At 41.2% G+C, this 20582-nt stretch overlaps 1 protein-coding gene across 11 annotated transcripts in view; it reads left to right on the top strand.

The window, feature by feature from the left end:
- STARD13 (StAR related lipid transfer domain containing 13) overlaps positions 1-20582 on the top strand; it is a 303153-nt gene that overhangs the window by 193152 nt on the left and 89419 nt on the right. The window contains exon 1 of one of the 11 annotated variants that reach the window (XM_087756694.1): positions 18747-18771. The exons of the other annotated variants lie outside the window; for them this stretch is intronic. Coding sequence (XP_087612820.1) covers positions 18750-18771 — 22 coding nt within the window. The 5' untranslated portion in view covers positions 18747-18749. Of the gene's footprint in view, positions 1-18746; positions 18772-20582 lie in introns of those variants that run through there. 11 annotated transcript variants of the gene reach the window in all.

Genomic DNA, 20582 nt, shown 5'->3' on the forward strand with positions numbered 1-20582 from the left:
GAACTAGACTGTCATTGAGGGAAATTTAATACCTTCTCCGTTATTTGTATTATATTTTTAGTCTGAGAGTGCAAACCACTTTGTACCTGAGGTGCTCATGGAAAGCCAACAGCAATGAGAGCTGTGAGGAGGGGTCACTTACGTTCCCGTTAGCCCTGTTGTACACTGCTACCTCCCACCGTCGCTAGTGCAGGGGCTGCTCCTGACACGCAGGGGATGGCCTAGAGCCCAGTGCGTGTCCCAAAACCCACCCATGAAGTACTGCTCTGGCTCTGTTACTGCTGGCAGCCAAGCTTGCTGGGGGATGGAGCTCAGGTGAATGGACATGAGACATCAAGTGGACACATTCCTTATATGAGAGCAGAGTAAGATCACATCAGGTGATGGCACTATGGTGTAGAAGCTGAGCAGCCAGAGTTTGCCTGCTGCTATCTGTCTGTCTATCTGTCTGTCTGTCTGTCTATCTATCTATCTATCTATCTTTGTATAGATATTTGTATATATATTTATATCATTTTATAAGCCTAAAAATTAGATTTCTGAGGGCACTAGGCACTTTAAGTACAAAGATTTAAACAGTTCACAGTTGCTGGAAGTTTCAATGACCCAGAGTTTTCTCATCCTCCCAGAGCGCAGAGAGTGCTGCTCAGTACCAGACCCAGCAATCCACCCTCATCTTTCTGCAGAATACCCTTTCAGCTCTTAGAGCTGTGAAACAAATACAATTCCGTAGTCATTTAACTGATTTATATAGAAATTAAGATTTCAAAAAGTATAGAAATCAGTAGTTTTGCCCCATCGTGCTTTGCTTTATTCTGGCAGTGCTCCTGTTTGCACTTTTCTGGCACTGGGGGAGCTGACCTCCAGAAAGCTTCATTCATTAGGTCTCTGATCGCCTCCGATTAGGACTACTGGCCAGGGTTGCTCAAGGCATGCTCCTCTGGACTGGCTCTACAAACAGCAGCCTGCAAAACGTGTAATATGGAAAAAAGCATGGATATTACTTTATCATAGACCTGATTTGGGAATGTTTCCTGCTTCCTTGACAATAATGGTATTTTGGACTAGTCATGCCTTGACATCAGAGGCTTTGATTCAAACCAGTTATTTTTTCATAACTAAGCACACACAGGTTATTTAAGAAACCCTTCACTTACTTGACTTCAAACAAGTAATTATGTGTTAATCAGAAATGGCTCAGACCTTTGAAGTTGCATTGTTCTAGAAAGTTGTGTTTTGGACCACTTCTGGTAGAAGACTTTGGTTAAGAAAAATAGTGCATTGCTGTTGGACTCTCATTGGGCATAGGGCCTAAAGATGTTGTACAAGCAGGAAAACAATCTTCACCAGCCACCATGTGTGAAGTGAGACCTAGAGGAAGACTGTAGTCTAAAATCCTGGAAATATACCATCTTAAGGCTATGAGGTCCATATACTATCTTAAGGTCCATGAGGACCAATATAAAACTACTGGCATTTTAATTGTAGCTCTACAGAGCCATTTACTCCCCGCACTGCCAGGGCTTTTTATAGCCCCATGGTGCCTGCTGACTGATTCTGAGAGCAGAAAGTTTTTTGAAACATGCTGGTCTCAATAAAGAGAGATTGTAGCTTTTAAAATACAAGCTGAATACAGATTATACAGAATTTTAAGGACAAGGATGCAAGTAGTTGCTTGTGTATGTTTTCTTGTTCAGCAAAACATTTCTGTTATTACAATGCTTTCTTCCTCCTGAGCACCTGAAGCTGACAGTTAACAATTTTCTGGTCTAAACTATTGCCGTATAGTTTATTTTGTAGAAAACATATGAAAAACTGAAATCATAGAATAATTGTCTTTAGGGAGTGTTCAGTAGAGATGGTCACAATACATTTAAAGTGAATCAAAAATAGACCACCCATTTTTTAAAAGTATTCCTTATTGACTATGTAGCAGCTGGAAAACTATAGCAAGTTTTAATTATCTTCAGAAAACAAAAAGCACTTGCCAACACATGCTGGTTATTATCAGCAGCTGCCGTATGCTGACATACTCTTTCAGCTATGATGAGGCTCAGCTGTCTTAAACAATCATTGTAAAATGTAGAATAGATTTATAGTGATGATCATTTCTTGTTAGATGCTTAACTACTGATGTCATTCATACTGAATTTAGGTTCGCATCTTGGTTTAAGGTGTAATAAAATTACATAAAATCACAATTAATGCTTCATGTAAGAGGTGCAAATAGCATGCAACAGGAATTTAAAATATCAAACTGTGGTGCTTTTTTAACAATTCATTAAAAAGAATCAAATTCCCTGTTTTCATGGTTTTAGCATTTCTATAAATGTAAAATTTTACTTTCTGCCTTTGAGTAACAATTACTACAACTTCATCACAATGAAAAAGATACAAATTAATTTGCTGATTTAAACAGAAACCTTTATCTTTTACACGTCATCCATCTATTAGCAGAAGTGGAGATCTTTATGGCAGCGGCTGTTGTCAAATCAGATGTTGCAATTTTGATTATTGTGTAATTTAGTAGAGTTTGGGTTTTTAATGACATTAATGTACTCTTCAGAATCTGAGACACCAAGAAATATGTGCAACATTTATGCTTCAGTGTCCTGTAGAAAGACACATAGGTATGGTAGATTCTTCGTCAATATATCTAGAGCCTGCATCTTCTCCAAACTGGAAAGTTTGTGATGAATTCAGTTTTCTGTTACCTTATATTCTCTGTGATCTCTTTTAATTTTGCACTGACAAAGTAAGTACAAAAGGTATCAGGCAATATGTAAAATGTTTTGTTTAGTCATTCGCACCAGGGCAATTTTAGACCCTTTCTTGTTGACGTGAGTGATTGAGATTTGACAGTTTCTATTCTGAAGTTTAACCTGGAGGGAAGTGTTACATTCAGGAGACTGGACTCTTGACATTTTAAGGAGTTCTTCAATATGGATTAAAAAATATGCATGAGACTCCACATAGTTGTATTTTACTGAAAAGATTATTGACTTTTGGACTTGAGTTTTCACCCGATCTGTTTTTTAATCAAATTGCAATCTACTGAAATACAGTTTAAATTCTAGTTTTAAGTAGGACTCGGGTGACATTCATGCCTAGAAAACAGGTGGTGTACGTATAGTTACATACTGTCTTCACACCAGCTATATAAGGGACGTTTTTCTTTGCTGTCTCAGAGACCCAGAGTTCAGATCCCAGAACAGATCCCAGCAAAGAAAAACACTGTGCTGAAAAAACATAGCTATAGTTTGCACACAAATAATTTGTGCAGGAGCATCACAGTAGCATCACAGAGTGCAAGAAATACACCCAGTTGTAGTCTGGTGTTCAGAAACCATGACTGCTGGTTTGATAATGGTCTGCTTCACTGAAGCTTTTTGAAACCTCCAAAACTTCATGAACAAGAACCTCCCAGGCATCGAGACCAAAGACTTTACAGAATCACAGAATAATTTAGGTTCAAGAGACATTGGGGGTTGATCTAGTCCAGCTGCTCCTCAGAGCAGGGACAGCTAGATCAGTTTGCTCGGGGCTTTGTCAGGTTTAGTTCTGAGTATCTCCAAGGACTGATATACCACAACTTTCCCAACTTCTCTGGGCAACTTGTGCCAGTATTTGACCACCCTCATGGTGAATTTTCTTTCTCCTTATATCTAATTGGATTTACAATGCTGCAACTTGTTTCCATTGCCTTTCATCCTACTGCTGTGTACCTCTAAAAAGAGTCTGGCTCCACTTTCCTGTTAAGTAGATGAAGACATCCATAAGCTCTCTTAGCCTTAGCCTTTTCTTCCTAAGGTTGAACAAACCCAGCTCTGCCAGTCTTTCCTCCTATGTCAAGTGCTTCTGCCCTTTGACCATCTTGATGACCCTCTGCAGGGCTTACTCTGGTATGCCCATAACTTTCTTGCACTGGGGAACCACAAACTGAACAAAGTAGTCTCACAAGCGTGAATTAGAGAGGAGCAATCACTTGCCTTGATTTGCTGGTTACATCCTTCCTAACACATTAGCCCAGTATGATGGTGGCCTTGTGGCCAAGGAGGCCACCATCATACTGGGCTAATGTGCTAGGAAGGATGTAACCAGCAGATCAAGCCAATTTCTCCAGCCTGTCAAGGTCACTTTGAAGAGCAGCCTATCAACCAGTTCTCCACAGTTTGGTATCATGCACAAACTTGCTGAGAGTGTACTTTATTCCATCATCCAGGTTGTTAATAAAGACATTAAACAGTATCAGTCCAGTATCAATCCCTGAAGGATGCTGCTAGTAACCAACCACCAGTTGGACTTTGTACTGCTGATCACAAACTGTGAGACTGGTAGTCCAGCCAATTGTCACCCACATTATGTATCATTCACTTACCTGGTTTGGCTATAAGGATGCTATGGGAGACCAAGTCAAAGACAAGCCTGCTTGTTCTGTCTCCTTCCCTAAAAACCACCAGAGAACAGCCCACTGGTTATGGTGTACCTAATACCATGTCTATGAATGACCCAAGTTCAAGATCTTGCCCACATTCCTATGGCATAAGCAATGGTATACCTTTCTCACTTGTAACTCTTGTCCTCTTCAGGTTTATATAAATTAATAACTATATGTCAGCACAGATAATTGAACCAATCCAGCTTCACTGATCTGTGCCATAAGCACTATGCTGCAAAGTCAGTCTCTGTAGACCTTCCAGTTCTGTAAGGTACTCCATGTTGTATACATAATTCATTGTATGAAACTAACCTGCAGTTCCTCTGCAGTCTTTAAATAGGAAAATATGTTGAATGCAGAGAAAAATAAATTGGCTCTGCAGCCTTGTTTAGTTGTGATTTGTCTTGGTAAGCTGTTGGTGTGTATTCAGTCAAGTCCAATGAGCTGATGCCATTTAAATTAAATTGTTTTATACCAGCCTGAGGAGGTACAGATTAGTTTAAGAAAATACGGGGCAAAGGAGAGATACAGGTGAGATAACAGGGGAGCGGCAGGTCTGTTCCACCCTTTCCAGTATCGTTACATGTACAGCATAAGGAGGAGCCATGCCAGCAGAGCAGCAGAAGAAGCCACAACTGAGATCAAACATAAAGCAAAGGAGGTTTAAGGAGACACACAAGGTGGGTCACTGCTGTGACTACTGCAGGAGATAGAGGAGTCCACCAAAAATACCCAGGGCTGCTGAATCAGAAGTTGTTTTTCACCCTGACTTCTGAGTCTTATTCTTGCCAGCGGCAACAGAGAGCTGTATTTAACTGCCATTACCTATCCAGCATTACAAATATGACTCAGGTAAATGAGGGCAAGTACATGCAGGTCTACTGCAGGGATGTACACATAAGAAAATGAATCTGCATAGTTTTTTATTCCTATGAAAACAGAAGAGTTTGGAGCTAAAAATAGGCATCTAGTTATTGTTACCTACCTTTTTTATACCCACTGCCCCAATTCCTATCAGTAGAGGAAAAATAAAAATCCCAGATAACAAATGCATATAAAAAATTACTTACTTATTCTTTCTAGCAAACATTTAAAAAGCCATCACAGAGTTCTTTTTTATGATCAGGGTGATTCGTCTGGAGGAATTAGCTTAGCCAGATAAATAGTTTTATTGGTTTTCACTGTTGATGGCTTTAATAATAAAGTAAGTCAATCATAAAAAAAAAAAAAAGAATTTCTGAATTACTGGCTTAAAGGATTTTGACCTAAAAAAGCCTGAAGGACTTTAGATTATAAGGAGTCCACTGTGATTCTGCATCTAGAAAACCTAGAAAACCTTACTAGAGTCTCCTCTTAATTGGAATGTTTTGTACCACATCAAAAACTAGAAACAGTTCCCACTGGCTAGCAGAAATAATTAAGTTTACCCTTTATTATAAATGGTGCTGTGTGTTTTCAAAGTAAAGCATGACTTTAAAGATGTGTTTTTTGAACCTCCCTGACCCTCCTCGCCAGAGCTTTTGAAACCTTGAGGTAAGCAGAAGTGACAGGTGTTCGGCGCCCTTTGAAAACACTGGCAGGCAGCTCTGTAACGTGGGATCTGTAGCTGTTACTGCAATTTGAAGATCAGAAGATGGACACAGCAAAGCTCAGAGATTTTGATGGAGGATAGATGGTAAGAGCAGTGAAGCCAGAGTTACAATTCCAGATTCCCCAATGCTGTGTTCGGGTACGCTAGATCACACTGCCTTTCCAGAATAGAACATACAAAAGGCATACTAACACTAAAATAATAGCATTTATTTCATGGGGCATTTCACCTACAGCTCTTTCCAAAGGAGAGTGTGTCCAAAGATGGGCAACAAAGCTGGTGAAGGGTCTAGAGCACAAGTCTTACGAGGAGCGGTTGAGGGAGCTGGGGTTGTTTAGTTTGAAGAAGAGGAGGCTGAGGGGAGACCTTATTGCCCTGTACAACTACCTGAAAGGAGGTTGTAGTGAGGTGGAGGTCAGTCTCTTCTCCCAAGTAAAGACCTTATTGCTCTGTACAACTACCTGAAAGGAGGTTGTAGTGAGGTGGAGGTCAGTCTCTTCTCCCAAGTAACAAGTGATAGGACAAGAGGAAGTGGGCTCAAGTTGTGCCAGGGGAGATTTAGGTTGGATATTAGGAGAAATTTCTTCACAGAGAGAGTGGTTAGCCATTGGAACAGACTGTCCAGGGAAGTGGTACAATCACAGTCCCTGGAAGTATTCAAAAAACGTGTGGATGTGCTGCTTAGGGACATGGTTTGGAGGCAGACCAGGCAGTTAGGTTAACAGGTTGGACTCGATGATCTCAGAGGTCCTTTCCAACCGTAACGATTCTATGAATTAGCGAAGATACTGGTATGGCAGTAGCAGGGTGACAGATGTGGCAGCTGTCGGGTGTATAACATCTCTGCACATCAGTAAGACAGTAGCAGTCGGGGCAGGTAGCTGGCATGGAGCACCCTGGGGGCAATCCCTGACCTTTTTTAAAAACTACAGTACATAACACCTCTATTTTATAACTGAACTGAAACTATAGCCAAAATTATCTCCATCAAACACCTGAACGAAGTTTCTTGTACTGACAGCAATATTAGTAACGGGTTTGAGTCTAAGAGTGAGTGGGGCAAGGGCTGGGTCTTGTTCCTGCTGGTTGGCTGTGACCTGGGGTGCTGGTCTGAAGAAGTGAGCAGCTCATTGCTCAGCCCCCTGTGCTGGGCAGTGTCACTGGACACGTAATCCAGCTGAAATGCACGTTCTTGCCAAAAGGGGCGGTTTTGTCCCTGACCACTTCCCTCCCTTGGATTGAGTCTGGTAAAAGTGCAACTGCAGGATGAATTGGATCAGGTCGTTTGCCCAAAAAGAAAATATGTTTTGCTTATATGGTTTTGTTACAAGGGAGGTGGTAAGAATATGTAGCAAGGGATGGGACTACTCCTTTTAATGTCAATCAGCAGCATTACTGAATTAAAAGCAAAGTAAGACTGTAGCTACACAAGCAATGTAGACAGAGGCAAAAAGCAACTTGGTGTATTGGATTTGTTTGCACATTTCTAATGTGTCCTTATTTCATAACTCAGCAGAATTACTTTAAATAGACATTTCAAAGTATCTTAGTTGGAAATCTAATTAAAACATAATAATGCACAGAACAAATTTAAAATTTTTGTTCCACATTCAGGTACAAGAATCCAGAATAAAATCCTGTTTTTATTTGCCTGGATTGTACTGCCTTTATTGTCTGTAGTACACTTATGTTTGCAACTCTTTTGACTACTATTGGAAAGTGGTGTTATTAAACAGGGTCTCTCACTCTTAACAAAAGTTCCCTAGAAACTGGCAGGGCTAAAGGATTTAAAGGTCTCATTCTGAAATGCAGATCATATCTTTTTATTAAGAATTTTTTCATGGATATTGGAAATGTAAAGTTGACATTTCAAGAGAGATCAGCACAAGCAAATCACACTGTGCTTAGGCAGAGGAACGCCAGATTCTCCTGGCATTATTCATGAAGAAAAATATTGGGAGCTCATGTGAATCAGCAGGTAGGAGGCTGCAACGTGCCAGTAATATCACAGTGCTCTTAAGCATGCTTGGGAAGTGCAGAGATCCAAAATGGGTCTAAGCTCTTGATTTAATTGCTTATCTTTCTACTAGTCCAATTTTTCTCCTCTATTTGCTTTACTTTCTTGCCTTATCACTCTCTACCACAAGAAATAACAACACAGATTTTGGCCCTATATTTTGCATCTGCCTACAGAGATAACTTTCTGTAACTGCCATTTTCATTTTGGTATTTTTGCCTTCCTTATCACACTACACACATGCTACCTCTTCCAAATCTCCTTACAAAGTATGCTAACAATGTGCTTTTGCATGTTTGACAAAACTCTAGTGTGCATAAGATCACTGATCAATAAAAAGAAGCTGTCTAAACAAAAGCTTCATATTTATTTTTAGTTTATGTACATTTTATTTCAGTGTTGATGCATATTTTAATTTGGTTGCACAGAGTTGGCTTGTATAGTTGCCCCGTTCACCTTTTTTTCCTTCTCCTCCTGCCTCCCTACTCTGTAAACAAAATGAAATGGAAATATGCCCATAAACTGATCATCTTAAAAAATCACAGATTTGGAATGTTTTCATTATATATCCACTGTAGCTAAAAATATGCAGTTTTATATTTGGGATCTTACTTTGCTGCACATTTACAAATCAGAGAGATGAACACCCATCTGCAGACACACTCATGAGCAAAAATAACACGTTCCCAAGTTGGTGTCATTTGGGGAGGCTGTAGTACAAATTTCTGGGCAGCTGGGGAAGCAGGACCAGGTGCAAGGCAGCACTGATAGAGCCTCCCTGACAGAGGGGAACTCAAGGTGAGCCTCTGGAAGTCCCTTTGGGTGGCTATGCGCTGTTCTGAGCAACCCCTACAGGGATGCTACCGGACAGGCTACATGAAAATTTCCTTGTTACCATGCCCTTGCACTGAAGCAGTCCAAGAAGTGATCATACCTGTAAGAGTATGGCTGCTTATGAACGACATGCTGTCATGTCTTACTTTTGAGTGCATCCCCCCATAATGTTAGATATTCAGGCATTGTGATAATATATGTGGAATTAAAGCTCACAGAAGATAGACTGAATTAAGGATTCTAGTCTACCCCGTACATGTTCTAAGACACTTGCAATAAGCCATGATTCAGCTATACAAACACAGCATATATGCTCAATACACCCTGAATACCAATTCCACGTGTCACAGAGAAGATAAAACACATCTATGGAAGAAACTCTCTACTGTTGACTTTGCACATGCGAATCTTGGAAGCACTCCAGCAACAAGGCATTCATCGGTCATCTGTTTCTTCCTGTCTCCTGCAAGGTTTATTGCCAATTCCACCTGTGAGTGTCCCAGCGCAAACCCATGCAGGAGATCCTGCTCTGCCCTGTGGACACCTAAGGCCAGCGCTCCAGGAGCTGTATCCCAGGCGGCTCTTAGCACCTTGTCAGCTTGACCCCTTGATAAATTGTGTGGCATTTTATTGCGGGGCACTGTGGCTGTCCCCATGGAGCTTTTGGGTAACACGGTAAATGAAAGGCCTTTGGCTGTGCGTGCTCTTCCTTTCTGACCGTTGTAGCTATGGCCGGGTGTAGAGCCAGCGTGCAGAGATGGGTTGTTCTGCAGTGGGTTGTGCCATCCTTGCATCATGGTGTAGATACGGTTTAGGAGGTAGGAGATCTTTGTATTGCAAAATGACTTGTGACCTGAGACAGGAATGGTGAGATCATGAGCACTGAATACTGACAGGACCGCCGGGGCGGCAGCTGCTGCCTGTTGCAATCCCTGTGGCACAGCTGCACACAGACAGGAATGTCTGGCGTGGAGGGAGTACACCACTGAGGGGATTACATGGTCATGGAGATTAAGGCGACCAGGAATTCATCGAGTAGTTTTGCATAAGGCTTTTGAGGTTAGCTAGAGGCAACCGTGCAGATGCAGGTTTTGAACATCATCCCAGCCCAGAAGTTAGGTGCCGTCACTAAATTGTGACAGATTTAAAAGAGGGGTTTTAATGAGTGGCTGCCTTGGTGCAAAAGTCAATGAGCAGTGTCCCTGTGAGGATTTGAGAGAGGACCCAGGGATGATGAACATGGCTAGTACCTAAGATAGTATTTACCTCAAGAAGAGTTGGCTTGACTCCACTGGGCTGATGGTGGCATTATTGGTTTGCCTTGAGGAGCACATCAATACAAAGGATTGCAGACATAAGGTGGCACAAAGGCAGGTAGGAGAGGATTTGCTGGCAATGTGCATGGTGCTGACATGACCAGAATATCTGGCATTTACCTGTTTGAGGAGAAGGAATCTCCTTTTGCTCTGAAGAGAATAATTACCTTTCCAGTGTCAGTGCCCGCAGTTATCTGCTGCTGTTGTGTGTGAGACCGCATCCTGGGATGACAGCACCCAAAGGAAGAAAATGGCATGGCCGGTTTGGTTGGTAGAGTGCACATTTGGCTGACTGAGGGCTAGATGGTCTTGCCTACAAAGCCCGTTAGGAGCCAGTGCGCTCAATGTCTTCAAATGCACCCAGAAAGTGCAGTTTTCATCACTGTATCTGCACGTAGGCTAGAAAGGGAAAGAAGAGATGCCCTGCGCACTGTTATCCCAGTGGCACCCCTCGGTACCACTGTAACGGGGAGCGCAGTGCTGTAGGATGTTGCAGTATTGCATCTTGTTTATTTTCTACTGCTTATGTGTCCCTATATGAGACTGAAATATGACTAAAAGCTCTAGATACAGGTTTGTGCCTCTTCTTTCTTAATGAAGCTCTCAGAGATTGGCGTAGTTCTGGGTCATAACATTTGATTAAAAAGTAAGTAAGCACTAAAATACCAACATTTCAAGTGTTCTAGTAGCAATTAAGTGGTGCGGAATAGGCAAGAAAATTGGGAAGTGCCGCATCCTTTGTAAGCCTAGCATCAAGCAGTGAGTGATAATGGAAGTGGAGTCTCCAGCAGGGACACAGCCATCAAACACACCGTCTGCAGAGCCCGGAACTCCCCATAAAAGCCTGGCCTAATTTGTCTGATCAAAGCTTCTTGTCAGATTGAAGTGCAGACTTTCTTCACCTAGGCTCTTTGTAGGACAATGTGTGTGTTGTGGGGGGGAGTGTTCAAGGGCCTGTTCAACTGGTGCCGAGTGCTATTTGTTTAATGCCAAACCTCCTGAGTGGGGTTAGCTGTACTTGCCAATGTCAAATATCTTAATCTGAGCCCTAAATGCTGTGATAATACTTTTCTCAGATGCAATGTCAAAGTTAGGCAGCGTGCAAGTATGGCAAGGCTCGTGGCTTAGGGTATCTTATTAATGAATATTATTGCATTGCATATTAACTGCCTCAACGGTGTCCTTATTAAAAATTTAACTTGCTATTTCTACAGTAAACATGATGATATTTGCTTAGCAATAGATAACAAGAACTAGTTCATGAACACCAGACCCAGCGAAGGCTTCTTTGTGGTGAGTTTGCATGGCGGGGTTGAGCTTTGTGCGGATTTTCTTTGGCTTAATAAGGATCGAATTTGTGCTGAAGCCTTTTCTGTAGTGAGCCACTAAGAGGCTCTCTTTCCATTACCCTGCTGCTTATTTTCACAAAACTTCTAAGAGTTTAATACCTTTGAGCCATCTGTCTCTTTCAAATCAGCAAATTCATTCAAAAGTTATTGGGGGAGACAATGAGGAGTCTGACATGGACAGACAGACAGATCAACACGCAAAGCACGGTCGTGTGAGCAGCATTTCCTTAGGAAATCAGGCTAAATATACATTGCACAAACAAATTCTTAGAAGAAGTCTTTGTGGACTAGATCTCTTTCATATATTTTTCTGCAAGCTTTAAATTAAAAATTGGCTTATAATAATAGGTACAAGAGAATTTCAGCTTATAAATGGGTACCTTCCCCTAGTTTTCAAATGCAGCATGAGAGAAAGCCCAAAACAAGGTCTGAAACACAGCAATGGTATTTGTTCAAGAAGAGTCTACTCAGCTAAAGGAACTGTCCAGCTGTGGCAGTGGGATCTGCTTAGAAACCTGCACCTAATGGACATGGACGTCTGACTTGACAGTTTACGGACCTCTTTTGCAATGCCATTATTTACATCTCATGGTATCATATCTGTCCAGGAGCTCTGGCATTACTCGGGGAGTTCAAATCTGCTCAGTGACTAAGTCTCTTAATTCAGCCCATGCCAGCTCAGGGTACAGTGCTATTTGCATTGCAGCTGCAGCCGCAGCACCGTTGCTCCAGGCTTTCAACAGACATTTGACAAAATAAATTTACTGCCTCAAAAAGCTTGCAGTGTGACTCTAACCCTTATCTCTATGCACTGCGTATAGTTCCATCCAAACAAAGGAGGTTATGTTGAGCAACTGGGTGAGTCATTGTAGGATCGAAGCTGAGTGTAGGCTTAGGGACAACAGTTGGTTACAACAGACGGGAGGAGCACATGCTCAGAAAGATACGACTATCAGCAATTGAAAACATAGAAAGGCCAGAGGCACATGATATGTACGTATGGCTTATGGTGTGTACATATACAGTGTTTCTTCCCCACTCAGTAATTAAAAAATTTAAAACATCGTCTGGTGGGAAATTTAGGTTTCTCATGTTAAGAAGTAGTATATAATTGCATTAGATGGTAAAATGAGACTATTATATAGCATTTGTCTCCACTTTGCCCTATAATAGGGACAAAAATATTGTTAGACCATAAATACCAATGGACCTTACTCATAATTGTATCGTTGCTTCATTATGTTACTGTGATGCAGCAGGGTCGTCCTCATGGCCTTATGGAAAGCCCACACCCAGGACTGACTGGGAGTACCTAGTCCTGGACTGATAATCCCGCACGCATGGGTCACTGTGGGTGCTCTTGGGCATCTAAAAACCAGCCTGTTGCAGCAAAAATTCAGGAGAAGTTACATCCTGTATGCTTTTCATACGGGACGTGGCTACCATAGCAAATACCCTGTATGTGGAACATCTGATGTCCCTGGTCAGAGGCTGACGCAAGCTGGGGCTTCTTTCCCACAGGGCTCCTGTGTCTGGACCCAAGGCGCCCATGCATTAGGTGGCACCACAATGTACACCTTAAACCCTTTGGGCTGCTTACCCATTTGTTACCTCTATACTTTCTGATTTATTAAGTAATGATACAACATAGTGGAACAGATACAGTGATACAGGCTTTCAGCATTAAGTCCATTTTGTAATAATTTTATACCTAGAAATTCAGTTAAGATCTGTATCACTGCCGAGGCTGAATCAGGACCGGTGTCTGGCTGTGTGAGGTACTGGGTATATTTACCCAACTGCGGTGTCTCAGGCACATGTGGCCCACCACGTCAGATACATACAACATCTCTTCCCTGCCCCTGCAATGAGCAGGTTCTTTCATTTGGTGGCAACAGCTTAATAGGATTGCAAAAGCTGTACATGCCAGTCATCCCACTGTGGGGTAATTTCTAATGACCTGCCTCTCTGTTGTGCCTCATTCGTGGAAGAAGCCATCACACAGCTCATCAGAGTGAATTTAGCCCCATTTGTACTCATCTGTCAAGTGTCTGAGCTCTTGTTTAAGCATCTCGCTTATCATGGCAAGGAGGTACTAAAGGTTATTGTTGTCCTGTCTTTTTTAATTACAGCAGGACAGTATTTTAATAAATGGTGACAGAAGTAAACAAGTATCAGAATAGAAAACGAAGGATTGTATTATACCAGAGCTATTACTTAGCATCCCACAAATCAGTTGGTTGGTAGCTATAATATGTTATTGCTGAGGACCTGCATTAACAATATCCTTGTTTCCAAGGCTTTGATATATGTATCCAGTCTTTGCTACGTTATTAATATTCACAGGATGAGAGAAATGTAACCATGAATAACTATCTAGCAATAGACCATTTGGGAAAGACACAAAAGTATTGATTTTTATTTTACAGTGTTCAGTGATCATTAATTTCCCCACACCAGTTGCCATAATTAAGTTAAGGCTCTCTCTCCTGAGTGTGAGCAAATGATAGCATACCAGACAGTCAGGGGTTTGATGTGCAACGAATAAAACCAGATTTTTCACCCCAGCTCCCATCTTTTAGGGAAAGTAAAGACTTTCCCTGTAACTCTTAGCTCTTTTTCATGCATATCAAGATGGGATCTGGATTGTTGAAAACTTGGATAATTAATATTGTCTGTCTGACGCGATATGGTGACTCAGCAGGCAGGTGCCCACATCGGTTGGTGCTGATGCTCCCGTTACAGGGCTTGACGTCCCCAGGATCCAGAAGCTGCTCAGGCCGTCCAAACGCTGGGGCAGATGCCAGTACTCAGGGGGTCCTGAGCAGAGCCAGAGGTGATCGCAGCTCCAGTGGAGAGGCCAGGGACTGAACTGAGTGTCTCAGACTTTATACTAGTTACTTGCTCCAGGCACTCTGTGTCGCTGGAGTTTCCCACACTGACCCCAGTGAGAAAATACGGCATCTCAATGCCATTCTGCATTAATTATAATTCTCCTTTCATTTCTTCATGTCTCTGAAACCAGATTTTCTTCTAACTTGGCATATTCCTTAGAGCTCAGTAAGATCTGTGGAATATTTTTCTAATACTGAGCAATTACAGAGCTTTTTGGATGCGGCTCCCAGGGAAAATTGTCTCATATGTGTGTCTGATTTGAGAACAGGTGAACTGTTTGAATTTACATTTACATGCATGAAAATCACCTCTGGGCTGAGATTAAGCCCAGAAAGTGTCAGCCCCAAAGGCACTAGTTTGACAGAACTTCTAGGAAATGTAAATGAGGGTTAAGAACTGAATTTGTTGTTGAGCAATTAACTTCAAAGCAACTAACACTAACTAATCTTCTGCACAAAATGATGAAGTTCTCTTGCATGGGAGAAACGGGCTGCAAAATCCTCCGGTAGCTGCAGTCGTGTGATATGCTCGGTTTTCAGCAATGGAAAAAAGGGCTGAGAACAGGCAGGACAAGAGTGTGGGACACTGCCTGGAGACTCAGATTGTAGAAATCTTGCAGCCAAACCTACTGAGTCAAGCAACACGTGGTAGGAAGGGCTGCATGGGCAGGCTGGGGGTGGTTCTTTGCCTTTGGAGGCTGAGGATGTTGTTCGCCAATGCCTTTGCCCCTCCCAGGATGATGTAATTCAGGTCTGAGCAAGTAGTGTCAGTGCCCCAAACTCATGTTCAGACTCGGGTCGAAATCTTTCTCAACCACTCTGTTGTGTGTAAAACGACAGGCTGGGTTTTCCATCTCACAGTACGTTATTAGGAAGGAAGGGAGTGTCCTCTGCTCTCAAGAAGAGAGAGGCTTCCTTCGTATTTTGCTCTCACTAATGATTTATTACATCCAAAGAAATGCTTTTTTGTCTTAAGCTTCAGCTTTGGAAAATTACAACTCTACATTTCCAAAGCCAATTTAAGTTCTTGTGGTTCGCAGTTTAATAGAACAGCTATGTTAGGGACATCTCTCTGCAAGAAGTACTACTAATTTGAAAAACTTTGAATAAATCTTGCTGAAGTTTTCTTTGAGTTTTATGATAAAAGTGCTAAATGTATATAAAAAGGCAGGAATACAAAATGTGGTGGTTATATGTCATTTAAATGGCAACAGTAGGAATTAAATGTGTGCTTGCTTTTTAAAGACAATAGAGTCCTGCTTCTTGCAAATTAGGTAATAGAAATTGTGTGATTAAGGAGCTAATGCGGTTTAAAACAGCTTTCTTGCTACAATAAGCAGGAGAAAACTAAATTTTGCTCTTGGTTTCACTTTACTGGGTTCATCAGCAATTGGAAAGTTGAAAACAAGCTGGTACCCAGCTCTATACCCATCCTGGGAATACAACTCAGCACTCAGAATATGACAGACTCCTATTTATCACCAGAGAAAGAAAATTGTGTCAATAAACTGTTCTTTACTGGAAGCAAAATCATACTTTGTTGCTTGATTTCAGTGTCTATGGTTCTGGTCTCAGTGCTGCCCCCTTTCCTAGGCAGGAGGCATTCAATGATTTGTATGTTTCAATTAAGTTGCTATAAAAAATGAGTAGCTTGAGGGCACTGGTTTATTACTGGTATCCAACTCTGTTTTCATTTACTAAATGACATTCTGAAAGCTTCTATTCTGAACATAATCACCTTAGGGTAACCACTGAGCACAGCCCTGGATGATTCAATTATTGCTGAATGCTCTTCTCTCCCTAGAACATAGGGCTTCGCGCATTAGCAGCATGTTTAGTGTTTCACAGTTGTTCTCTTTGCACTCATCAGGGTTTTCACAGGAACAGGCTGGAAGGATACAACTTGCTGCTGCTTCTTGAAAAGATGTTATCTTTATGTCTCTTCTCACAGTAGCTGACTTCTCCAGATGAGTGTGTTAAAGCTGATGGACATATTTTTTATTCTGTTTCTTTACAACTACGCTTTCCCCTTACTGTTTATGAAACCTTTGCCTACTGTTCATAAAGCTAAATTACATAAATTTACAGGGCATGCTTTGTCCACATGGATTGTCAGACAAAAAATACAGTTTCCACAAAGTGTTCTTGGGAGCTGGTGTCAGAGAATCAAAATCACCATCAGCACATTGCTCTGTTTCCAAAACTGTCCCATATTCCACAGAACATAAAATAGCCCAGACCAAGAGGTAAACTGTGAATTTCAGAGCTGCAGCAGGTCTGCAATTTCCAGGTCAGAGCTGTCAATAAATTTGCAGAGCTATGACAATGAATTTTATATTTGAGAACAGAAGGCTGAAAAGAAGGAATGCGACACATCCTTTCTGAAGGGCCATCAGGAATGAATGCATTAGCAAGTGCTGAACTTCAATATTTTTGATTTTTTACAATTTTCCAAATTTCAGTTTACCTGGTACCCCATATTTAATAGCAATTTTTGAGTAACAAGACAGCAGCCACTGGCTGAACTGCCACGTATTTGAGGATTTCCTAAGTCATTAGTGAAAATCAGAATGCAGGTTAGCTGAAGTCCCTTATCACTAGTTATCCAAGGTAATTTTGTGCATCCCTCTCTCCTGACCCCTCAGCTGCTGCCGTTCCGTTGCCAGTACTATTCTACCATATCCCTCGATGTGCGCTTCACCTTCCTGACTAATCTAGGTACACACGCTCAACACAAGTTTGAAATCTTTTTCCCCTCTGCTTTGCTACTCAACACCTCAGCCATCTCAGCTGCCCCAGCAGTTCAGTCCAAACACACATACCAGAGTATTACTGGGCACACTGGTATTTTAGTCACTCAAACTTTCTCAGGCCTTTTATGGTGATGTGATGGGCTTGAAACATTTAGTAAAAGCATGACAGATTTGACAAACTTATGGTAAACCAAGGTGTCCTTCAGTAGGTCAGCTGGTGGGCTGCTGGGCAAGCCAGAGCTGTCAGAGTCCCCTGAGCTGGTACATGGTGAAGTTTCCAGATTCCCTGTGCCCTAGTCAGGAATCTGGAAATGATGGCAAAGACTTTCATATGTGCAGCTCAGGGCACTTCTGTTTATTTGAGGGTCTTCTGAGTCCAGGGACTTAAGACAGGTGACCTCAAAACACCTCAAAACTGTCAAGCCTGGAGCTCATGACAGGTGCTGGCTGCTCCTGGTGTTGCTGTTGTCAGTGACTTGGGTCTTGATTTCATATCAAAGAATGTGTCGTTGCATCCTTGCCCTTCAGATGGGAAATCAATAGGCATTGGCAAAGGCCAGAGCCAAACACTTTTTTTCCTGGTATTTCTGAAAGGTGAATATGTTTGAATTTCAGTTTAGAAGAAAATTTAGAAAAATTACTTTTGATCCTGCTGAAAATTAAACTGAATTTTTACATCTCCTGCATGTGGCAAATAGCATAGACACAGCTTCCCAGCTACTCAACAACCCCAGAGCAAATGGAAGAATGTGAGAAATAACGACAGCATTCATGAGTCTCAGGAGGAACAAAAGCTTGACAGAATATGGAAGCAGAGATGGGCTTAATGAAGACCAGAAAATCTGTATTTTTTTTCTCTCTTCTAACCTGAAAATAGATTTTTATTTCTAAAAGAACGTGAATGGCACGCTAATTCCCCAAAGACTGATGTTTGCATCCATTCAGGCTTGGCAACCAACAAAAACATATTAGAGCTTAATTTCTATTGCTTCTGTAGTGCATGTGCTGTTGTAAAAGACTGGGATACAAGAGGAAGTCAAGGCATGAAATATGAATCAAGGCTTTATGAAGGCATTGTTAAAATCTTGCCATCTGTGAAGAGACGAGGTTTAATATTTCTTCCATCTTCAATTCAGTGAACTTGCACCAATGCAAATCTGATTAAATCAAAGGAGTAGTCACTTCCAATTATTTTTATTAATGACCACAGCTATAATCACTGTAAACATAGAGTTTCTGACACTTAGTAGAAAGATTTGACCTCGTAAAACTTAAACCTATTAGTTCATTTGGCCTGGCCTCCTGTCTATCTCATGGCTTGTGTTGAGAACAGAATTTGGTTGTTCAGCTTCAGCATCCTTCCCCGAAACTCATCCTGTCTTGCCTTGGAGACAAAAATTAAAAAAAAAAAAAAAAAGAGAGAAGCAGAATCTACCACATTCCTTGGTAGTTTGATCTAGAGTTAACTTCTCTTGTACGAAAACCATATGCTTAACTTTTAATTTGAATTTGTCTGTCCTCATATTCCAGACATTCTTGTTGTGCTCTCTTCCTGGAATGAAGAGATCTTCACTGTCAGGTACCACTGCACTCTGATAAAACTATTTCTCAAATTTCTGTTTTAGATGGGCGAAATTACTGCTGCTCACTGTGCCATTACTTTATCCAATACTTAAATAATTCCTGTGGCTGTTTTTTGAAACCTCTCAGTTTTTTAAAAAAAGGATGTCAAAGCTGTCCCCAACATCCTTCTCTAATTATTATTTCCCTGACATATCCCTAAGGATCAAATTACACAGTTATTTTTTCCACAGCATTACACAGCTATTTCTCCACTCAGTCCTTTTTGGAAGCACTGACTTCATGATCACAGCATCTTTTTGAAGGACGCAGTCACTCACCTGAGGAAGGAATGAGTTTTACCTCCTAAGGCCAGGGGCTCTTTGGCCATATCTGCGGTGATGGAGGGCAGGTGAGAAGGTGCGAGAAAGTTACAGATTATGGGAAAAAAAATTGTTTCTAAGGAAAGCTTAAAAAACCCTTTGCGGTTGTCCTGGAGCAGGATGCTGCGTTTTGAGCTTGACAGTTCAGCAGTGTTGAAATGGAGGAGCAGGAAACACGAGGGCATTTGTGTGGGAAGTGAGTAGCATGTGCCTCCCATTTGCTGGGATGGTAATATGCTGGGTTTTTGCTCACCGTATGGACATGCAATGATACTGCCCTGATACAGGTTTTGTCATATTTTTAGTATGTTTCTAGTAACTTCCCTGAAAAATGGTACATTATAAGTTGAAAATCTCTTTTCACATACGTTCCAGTCAGAGTCAGCCTCTTGAAAATCCATTTAAAGAGCAAATCACAGGCCTTTGAAAAGGGAGGCAGGAAAATCTTAAAAGCACTAAATTCAGCGATTTGTAGTAAAGGAAGCTTAAAACAGAGAACATCTGTTGTTTTCAATCCCATGGGATTTTCTGCTTTTTTTCCAAATCCCAGCCCTTAATGAAGAGCAATGTCAGATTTAGAAAGGACAAAAAAAATATGGTTTATACAAAATTAGAAATGTGTCTGGAAATCTGAAATCCTTGAGTATGTAAGCCAGCATCTGCTCCAGATCTTTCTTTGCTAATGGAGAGAGGTCCAAGTGTTGTGTGATCACAACAGTTTTCAAATGCTACCATATATTTAATCAATCTACATTGGGATGAATATTGGCTGAAGAAAAAGGATTTCAGTTTAATTTTTAATGGCCAAATCCAGCTGCAAAATTGGACCCAAAGATTTTTAGAAAGTTGGGAGGTCTCTGCACAATGCTAAGTGGAATTGCCATGGCATATACAATAGCATAGGCTACTAAAATGGTTGTGGGATCACATAAATTTCAGGGAAATGCAAAATGTTTCCAAGAATAACCAGGGTTATTAAGATATTGCTAGAAATATTCCTTTATAGTCAACAGGTTTTTTAATACTAAATTTCAACATACTAAGTAGATGCATATGCAAATCACATTCTGTCAAAATAACTTCTTGTATAAACTTTGTTTTCTTAAGGCTTTGGAAAACTTTAAAGCGGTTCTGAGGTATTGAATCAAGATAACAATGTCTTAACAACATCGTAGCTGGCACTGCAGGATTCTTCAAGTATCCTGTGACTTCCAGCTTGAGTGTTAGAAAAGGAAGTGTAAAGGAAAGGATTCTGAAAATGGCTACAACACTTCACACTTTCCCTCTCTCCAGGTATAGGAATAGCCTTTTGGCAGTATAAGCTTGTCACATGCATCAACATATTTTTGTACATTATGCCATGAAGCCAGACCGTGAAATTGCTGAATTATATAGTGATCTGGAAACAAACTGGCCTGCTATACAGATTTCTGTCTTAAGAGGCGAA

Source organism: Nipponia nippon, unplaced genomic scaffold (genome assembly GCF_047370975.1).
Source record: "Nipponia nippon isolate SJK-2023a ecotype South Korea unplaced genomic scaffold, ASM4737097v1 scaffold_2, whole genome shotgun sequence".
Lineage (NCBI taxonomy): Eukaryota > Metazoa > Chordata > Aves > Pelecaniformes > Threskiornithidae > Nipponia > Nipponia nippon.